The sequence below is a fragment of the Sinocyclocheilus grahami genome, unplaced genomic scaffold (genome assembly GCF_001515645.1).
Source record: "Sinocyclocheilus grahami isolate Dianchi unplaced genomic scaffold, SAMN03320097.WGS_v1.1 scaffold881.1, whole genome shotgun sequence".
NCBI classification, from domain to species: domain Eukaryota; kingdom Metazoa; phylum Chordata; class Actinopteri; order Cypriniformes; family Cyprinidae; genus Sinocyclocheilus; species Sinocyclocheilus grahami.
In genome coordinates this window covers 310,243-318,864 of record NW_015506060.1, presented here as the reverse complement: position 1 = coordinate 318,864, position 8,622 = coordinate 310,243, and the positions used below count along the sequence as shown (strand labels likewise).

Below are 8,622 nucleotides of genomic sequence, written 5' to 3'. Positions count from 1 at the left end.
GATCCCATGCTAGAGACGTGGCCGAGGCTTTGTCTGTACTCTTTTCCCCCGATCGCTCTGCTCCCGGGAGTTCTGGAGAGAGTACGCCGGGATGGGGTCCGTCTGTTGCTAGTGGCCCCGTTCTGGCCGGCCCAAGTATGGTTCTCGGACCTGGTGTTTCTCCTCGACGGCTCTCCGATCAGGAGGGACCTCCTCTCTAGAAGAAGTTTCAGTCAAGTTGCTCACGCTCAAGACTATCTTTCTTCTCGCTATTTCCTCACTTAAAAGGATCGGGAATCTGCAGGCACTTTCTGTTTCGTGCCTGGAATTTGCTCCAGGCATGGTTAGGGCATTCCTTTACCCGAGGGTCGGGTATGTCCCTAAGGTGCCCGCTTCTTCACCAGGGCCCATAGTACTTCATGCATTCTGTCCTCCTCCGTTCCAGGACTTAGGCAAGAAAGGCTTAATCTGCTCCGTCCAGTTAGAGCACTGGACGCTTACGCACACAGAGCTGCCCCGTGGCGTAAGGTAGATCAGCTGTTTGTTTGCTTTGGTCCGCCAAATAAAGGATCTCCGGCGACCAAGCAGGCTATGAGTAGGTGGGTGGTCAAGGCCATCTCACTAGCCTACGAGTCCTCTGGCCTCCCATTACCTATGGGGGTCAGAGCGCACTCAACCAGGAGTATGGTGGCCTCCAAGGCTTTCAACTTGGGTGTGGCCTTGCAGAACATTTGTGCTGCAGCGTGCTAGTCCTCTCCGCACGCTTTTGTCCGCTTCTATAACCTAGACATGGCATCTACCCCAGGTTCCCAAGTTCTCTCTTCGTGATGTGCTCATCTGATACACACACAGGCAGGGACTTGGTAGTATGGCGCAGTGGGAATTCTCATTCCCAAAGCGAATCTCGACGCAGCTCGAGTTCCTGAAGGGGAACGTCTCTAGGTTACATATGTAACCATGGTTCCCCGAGGGAACGAGATGCTACGTTTCTTTGCCATACTCCCTGCATCCCTCCAGGCGCTACTTCATTGAAGCTAACTTGTGCTCTGCTGGATGCGCTTTTATACTTCCTGGCGCTCACGTCACCCTGCTCATGACGTCTCGCTGCTCCATTGGACTGATTTTACATGTGCTTCAGAACGCGGTCACGCAGGGACGTTCCCAAAGCGAATCTCGACAAACCATGGTTACATACGTAACCTAGAGATGTTTCATATCCATATATGATAAACCCTACACCCTCTAGTATAGACAGTTCATTCAGAAGCCTTGGTCCAGTGTGCAGTATGCATTTTCAAACTCTTACTAATCACACACCTGGTTCAACTCATCAGCCCATTAGTAGAGAGTATAAGATCTGAAATAGATGGGTCAAATAAGGGAGACATCCAAAATGTGCACTGTTGGTGTACCTTCAGGAACAGGGTTGGGAAACACTGCTTTAGTCCAATAGCAGAGCCTTGCGGCACTCCTTTTTTAACCTGTGTGAGGTTAGATAGCTTCTCATCAGATCATAGAGATAGTGATCTGATAGGAAGGGTCTAAATCATACTAAAGCCTGTTCACAAATACCAACATGATTATCAACACAATTCCAAAAGAATAGTATACTCTACACCAGGAACGGCCAACTTCGGTCCTGGAAGGCCACTGTCCTGCATAGTTTAGCTCGAGCCCTAAACAAACACACCTGAACAAGCTGATCCGTGTCTTCAAGATCACTAGAAAGCTACAGGAAGGTGTGTTTGATTATGGTTGGAGCTAAACTCTGCAGGGCAGTGGCCTCCAAGACCAAAGTTGCCCATCCCTGCTCTACACCAGGGGTTTCCAATCCTGGTCCATGGAGGGTTTCTATCCTGCAGAGTTTAGCTCCAACCCTAATCAAACAGACCTGAACAAGCTAATCAATATCTTCAGGATTACTAGAAAGCTACTTGCATGTGAATTTGATCAAGGTTGGACCTTGAGGCCTAGAGTTGAGAACCCCTGCTCTACTGAACATTAGCCATCCAGTAGCAGAATTTTACACCCCTGTTCTGGAGTATCCAAATCAGTACTAATGAAAGGGATGGGGCTAGAGTCAAGAGATACAACTCAGGGAAAATGTTAAGCATTGCAATTGCAGAGTTCAAACATGGGAATATTGTTTGTTCCTCAGAAAAATATGTATATCGGGAATCTTCAAATCTTGTACTGGAGGTCTGCTATCCTGCAGAGTTTAGCTCTAACCCAGATCAAATTCAGCTGCCTTTTAATTTTCTAGGTGTATGATTAAGGTTAAACTCTGCAGGACAGTGGATCTCAAGGTCCAGATTTGAAGAACCCTGGTCCACCCTGATGTTTCAAAAAGTTGACCGGCCATAAGCTCCTCATAGTCACACAGTACTAGGAGAGCATTTGAAAGAGTGGCCCACCTGCTCTCAATGGCATATAGTTTAACGGCTTTGCTTTTCTACAGGTGGTAGACTCTTTTCCAGACTTCACAGGGTCAGAAGTGAAGCAGTCAGGGAGCATCCAGAGTGCTTTAGCCCCAACCAGCACAAGATCTATCTGAAGAATAGCTACACCCTCCCTGCTCTCCGTCAGGAGATTTACCTCAATGAGCATTATGGGAAAACTAAACCTCTTGAGAGTCCAGGCAGCCCAACTCAACAATGTCTTGAGAACTGTACAACTCACTCCTACTGTGAAGATTCAGGACGCCAACAGGGGGGTTCTCTAGGTTTGTATGCAACAAGGACAGATAATGAGCTTCCTTCTGTTGGTCTACCCAATGGTCTCAAGTCTTTACCTCAGGATAATATTCCTCTTCCCATTCATCCCTGTGTGATTGTGGACACTCGAGATCCTCTTGATGTCACTTCCGACCTTCTAGGGAACGATGTCCGCATTGAGCGCATTGACTCTTGCATAGATCTGAACAAAGCTTGGAATGCTTTGGAACCTGCTCAGGACTGTCTGAGTTTCACTGTACGAGAATCAAACTCAGATATTCTAGGATTCAGCATTGCATCTCAGATTACTTCAGCCTCTTTATTTGGTGAAAATGCGCAACCAACCCTTTGCAGCACGGTTGATGTTCTTCCACAGAGAGTGCGGATAGTTCCCAACACATCACATTTACCTCCACAAAACCAAGCGTGTGATGGATTTCCTCATGAACAACGTGTCACTAACTGTAAACACAGTGGAAATGAGCACATTTCGCAGTTCATGGCTGATTTGAGCAAAGTCAGTTCTCATCGCAATCCATTTGAATGTACACCTCAAAAACAAGAAAGTATCTCTTTAGACTTTACAAAGATGACTTCTCGGGTAAACACTGTTGAAATGGCGAGGGAGGTTGGGAAGGAGGACATGGAGGACTGGCAGTTCTTCAACTCTTCATCTAAACAACCACAAGTTGGCATGATCTCCTGCCTGTCAGCACCTACCCCAAACAGCTCCTGTTGGAGCGAGACTGAACTAGAGCAGCAGGTGAAGGTGGACGACTTGGGCCATCACCTCCAAATTAAGGCCAAGAACTTCAGTGCCAAATCGAAGTGGGGTAGATGGGGACTCCCTGAGGATGAGGTGCGACTGTGGGGGGCTCAGATTCTGTTGGCCTTGGAAAGTCTTCATGAGCAGGGCATTGTGTGCCAGGACCTCAACCCACGAAATATTCTACTCTGCAATAGTGGTACGTCTCCTGTTGCAAATTCTTTGGTTTTGGGCTCTTTAACTCTAGTCCTGGAGGGCTACTGTCCTGCAGAGTTTAGCTCCAACCCTAATTAAACACATCTTAACAAGCTGATCATGGTCCTCAGAATTGCTAGAACGTTACAAGCAGATGAGTTTGATTGGAGTTGGAGCTAAACTCTGTAGGACAGTGACCAGAGTTAAAGATTAACAATTAAACTCAACAATTAAACAATAGCAGGGGTAGTCAACCCTGCTCCTGAAGAGCTAACATCCTGAAGAGTTTAGCTCCAACTTGCTCCAACACACCAGAAACGGCTAATCAGGGTGTTCAGGATTACTAAAAAGTTACCGCAGGTGTGTTGGAACAGGCTGGACCTGAAGTCTTCAAGGAGGTGGACCGGGAGGATTGATTACTCTCTTTTCGGTGCTCAACAGTGTAAATCACCTTTCAGTTTCATCGTATGGAAAAAAGCAGCTTGGACATCCTGTCCAGTATCTCTTTTTGTGTTTCACAAAAGAAAGACTGTTAGTTTTTTCAAACTGTTGCTCAAACATATTGCACACAGGGGAGGCGTGTCTTACGTACTTTGGACTGTGGACAGAAGTTCAGCCCGAAATTAACCCGAAAGCAATGGAAGAGATGTACTGTGCACCAGGTGAACGGTTTTTCACAATCACATCAAACTGCAACAGTACATTTCTAACACAGTCTGTTCTATTGAGATGTAATAAGTAGTTGCATTTGTTTTTACTGATTTGGAGCAGAAATTGGAGGTGCGTCAAAAATCACAGAGGCATGTGATTGGTGGAGTCTTGGAGCTTTACTATATGAGCTTCTTACTGGCACGGTAAGCAGTTCCTTTTATTCCTGGTTTAAAATGAACAAACCCAAAACTAAACTATGAATGACTGAAAATTTTTCAAATTTCAGGCTGTTGAGTTATTATAGCTGTTCCCGAAAATCTACTACTTCAATTAAAAATACACAAACATCTTGATCGTGTTGAGAGGAGACCATTGTTTTCAGTTGTTCAACTCTGTTTCTCCGCAGCCCCTGTGGCAGTGCCACCCTACAGGCATTCACCCTCATACTCCGCTCCATATCCCAGAATTCCTCAGCACTGCAGCCGCCTCGCTTCTCACTGAGGTAACTGCTCTCTCAATGCAAACTGATAGACAGGATGAACAAAGCTTGAGTGTTTACAGGGCAGCACTGCGCTGGCTTTGCTGGATTTTGTAAGCATTTTCGGAACCACTGTATTTAAAAAAATGCTTCTTGCAGGGAATGCTTTTTCTCTACTTTAATCCACCTCTGTATGCTCTTGGAAACAAAGAAAGTGCGTCAGATGGGAGCTTTCATAAAATTCTTGTAATCATGAGTTTAATGAAATGCATATTCATGGTAATTGTGACCGAACTTGAACGCAGCATAGCTCTTTGGGTTTTGGGTTTGGACCAGACAAGGTCAGAGGAGCCTTTTCCTCAATCCATGTGTTGTCTGATAGTGGCTAAGCTTCTTTCTCAAGTTCAACTTGACAATAAACACTTTAAACAGTTTCTTTAACTTGACATGAGACCTTACTGTGTGTGTTGACTTCCAGTTTATAATGCAGTTTGTTTGCATTGCATTCAAATGCATTCAAATCTTTTTCTAATGCTTTTCCTGCTTGTTTTCTATTCTATTTTTGCATTCGCTCCATAGTAATGCTGCTGCTGTTTTCCTCTTCCTGTTTCCCGCAGCTGCTCCAGTTTGATGCGTGTTATCGTCTGGGATCAGGAGGTGGCGGCGTGAGCGACATCAAGTGCCATCCGTTCTTTAACTCCATCCCGTGGCTCACACTCAGCAGTTCACTGATGCCGTAGTGCCTTCTGAAAGTATTCATCCCCTCCGTTTGCTTCTGCCCACTACACCTCCACGAGCACAGGTTTACATTCGGAGTCTGAATTTCCTCTCTTTTTTAATTTAAAAGAGCACATTTATGAATGTTTTCCTCCCTGAAAATATTTCACAGTGAGTAACAATGTTGTGAATCTTTATTTGGCCATAATGCATAATAATGCATAATCCATAATGTGCTAATCTGAACATGGACTAAGAGTTTCAGGTGTAATGTTTTTTGAAAGTGCAGATATCAAGATATTCATTTTCAGCATCACTTGTGGGAGTGGAAACAACTCCATATTTTAATTTGACGGGCTGAAACAATGAAAGTGGGTGAACCTTTTGAGAAGTTCTGAAACAGATCACAGCGTTAAAAAGACCTCTGGACAGGAGGATTCATGGTTCATTGTTGTACTTTTACCACCATCTGGTGGCTGCAGGAGTCATTTCTCCACATCAGCAATTTTCTACATGCTTGCTGTGAAATCAAGGACAATTGTCTTCAAATGTCTGGAAAATGAAGTTCAGTGTCCCAGTTTTCACACACTTCCTACAGAAATGGACCTGCATGACGCTGCAGAGAGCAGACGGGTCGACCGGCGCACATTTGGGGCATTATTACTTTGCACAAATGCAATATTACTGAACACCTTTCAGTCATGTGTTCTGTCCTCTCCATTTCTGATTGAATGTTTCTTATGCATTTGCATCGAATAAAACCACTCACTTCTTACTAGTTTATTGTGCATCCTTCTGAGAAATGCTGCTGAAAGCATACAAATCTATTAACATGCATGTCTGATTAGTAGCACAACATCCTTTTCATTAATATGATCATTGAATTTTTTAAACATAGTATTAATAAATAAACTACGTGTTTGTGGAATAGTAAAGCAGGGGAGGTTTATGGTTTCTAATCTTTCAGGCGTGAGAATAACAAACCAAGTGACCTCAAAGCATCCTAAGCATGTGACCAAACTAGAAGCTCTTGTCACCACATCCGGCCGAGAGCATGAAGACGTGGACCAGACTCTTGCACTGTAACTTACTTTCATATTCTCCAGAAGCCTTGCATGCGTGTTAAACGCAACCACACACACAACGGCTCTGAAGGAGATATTAACCTCATCTGAGCTGCATCAGTAATATGTGTCCAGTGTTAGTTCCGTGCGAATCTAAATCTGAATGCAGCATCTGCATTCACGCAATCATTCAACAAAACAGCTCTTTTGTATTCCTTAATATACATGCACATTTAAAAAAAAAACTAAGGTTATAAGCACTTTTAAAAACCCAAATCACTTTTTCATCGGTCATGATTTTTTTTCTTCTCCTTTGTGCTCTATTAGGGAATGCATTCATTTGGATAAAAACAAACATATGGAAATAAAGTCTAACATTTTGTCTTTATTCTCCATTGTAAGAAATTAGTGTCCAGTCCCTCTTTATCTGAGCTGAAGATGTTTTGGCAAGCTGTTTGGACTCATCTTCAAGATCCACCTCTATCCTGTGTTTTATATAGTTTACATTTTAGTCAGCATAATGCACCATTAAAAAGACTTGAAGTTGTGTCCCCACCAGGGTTTTCGTCTTTAACTAAAACTATAACCACAAAGACATTTTCATTATCTGTAACTATAATAAACATGAAATGAAATAAAATATTAAAAACTTGAACATTTTATTTCAAGTTGCCAAGGCAATAATTCTATGAATGACAAAAAACCGCCAACAAAACTAAAACCTTAGCTAAAAACGAAAGCAGAAAATTCAAAATATGAACAAAAATATAAAAGCGCTACAATAATACAAAAAAATACTCTCTATACAGACAAATCTCTTTATGTGTCAACTCTGTTATAATGATTTTGCATGGCAATCAATTGAGAATTGGTATTTGTACCAGTTGTTCAGCATTAAATTCACTATAAGCCTCCTGCTCAATGTTAAACTAAGATTTCCAACCGTTACATTTCTGAAGGAATAAGCTCCGTTTATCATTTTAAATAGTTCAGGTGAAATTAAGATGCCGCAGTGCAACTCAACACTTGATCTGATTTCACAACATTTTGAGAGCGTGTATGAACAGACGTGAATCATCTTGATTTGTACTCGGATTATCACTGAAGACACACTCTCTCACACACTCTCACACACACACACACAGTAGTGAAGTGGACTGACTGCTGGCTGCAGAACAGAAATACAGAGAGTCAGAAAGACGTGAGAGAGCATCAGCATCTCATTGATTTTATTGTTTAAAATCTCATATAGTTTTGGTTCTTTACACAGGCAGACGGGATCTGATCGTCTGGGACACCTCGAGGTCTCGTGTACAAAAACTCACTGGAACATAGCGTTTCTGCTCAGCTGCTCCCATCATTTCACACTGAAGAGATTAAATATGATATACTGTATATTACTATCCTTTCTTCTCCATTTAGAAACAAATAATTGCTCAGGGCATGTTTTGTGCGCTGACTTGTACATACAATGACAGGACCGCTTTGCTTCATAATACAGTGAAAACCCAGAGGACATACACATAGTAAAACAACTTAACATGAAACCAATCAATGCAAATCCCACTCCTTCAATCCCTCTACCGCTGACGCCTCCGTCCCTAGTGTACAGATGGGGTTTGTGCGTGAGATGAGATGTTTGGTGAGTGGCAGGAGTCGGCTGAGGGTCCGAGAGCTTTCACATGTCCAGCAGCAGCACCCGAGGGTCCTCCACCACAGATTTGATCTTTCGGAGGAAGGTCACGGCCTCTCTGCCGTCAATCAGGCGGTGGTCGTACGTCAGAGCCACGTACATCATCGGCCGGATCTCCACCTGAACAAAGAGAACAGAAGAGCTTCACTCACACTGCTGCTGCTGAGGCACTTCTCCATTCGTTTCTCCCGGTGCCTTTGTTAAAGCGCTATAAGCGGCGAACCAAACATCTCTGTCTCACACACACACACTCTCTCGCTCTCGGTCTCACACACACACACACTCTCTCTCTCTCTGTCACACACACACACACTATAGACCCACACACACACACACACACACACACACACACTCTCTCTCTCTCT

The 8,622-nt window shown here is 43.7% G+C and overlaps 2 protein-coding genes across 2 annotated transcripts in view; one reads left to right on the top strand and one right to left on the bottom strand.

Moving 5' to 3' along the window:
- Positions 1 to 6,259, top strand: part of rps6kl1 (ribosomal protein S6 kinase-like 1) — a 20,258-nt gene extending 13,999 nt beyond the window's left edge. Inside the window, exons 7-11 of the mRNA XM_016248518.1 lie at positions 2,438 to 3,658; positions 4,227 to 4,316; positions 4,426 to 4,508; positions 4,712 to 4,807; positions 5,401 to 6,259. Coding sequence (XP_016104004.1) covers positions 2,438 to 3,658; positions 4,227 to 4,316; positions 4,426 to 4,508; positions 4,712 to 4,807; positions 5,401 to 5,523 — 1,613 coding nt within the window. The 3' untranslated portion in view covers positions 5,524 to 6,259. The remainder of the gene's footprint in view (positions 1 to 2,437; positions 3,659 to 4,226; positions 4,317 to 4,425; positions 4,509 to 4,711; positions 4,808 to 5,400) is intronic.
- A 1,503-nt stretch (positions 6,260 to 7,762) lies between these two features.
- Positions 7,763 to 8,622, bottom strand: part of dlst (dihydrolipoamide S-succinyltransferase) — a 20,570-nt gene continuing 19,710 nt past the window's right edge. Inside the window, exon 14 of the mRNA XM_016248517.1 lies at positions 7,763 to 8,377. Coding sequence (XP_016104003.1) covers positions 8,243 to 8,377 — 135 coding nt within the window. The 3' untranslated portion in view covers positions 7,763 to 8,242. The remainder of the gene's footprint in view (positions 8,378 to 8,622) is intronic.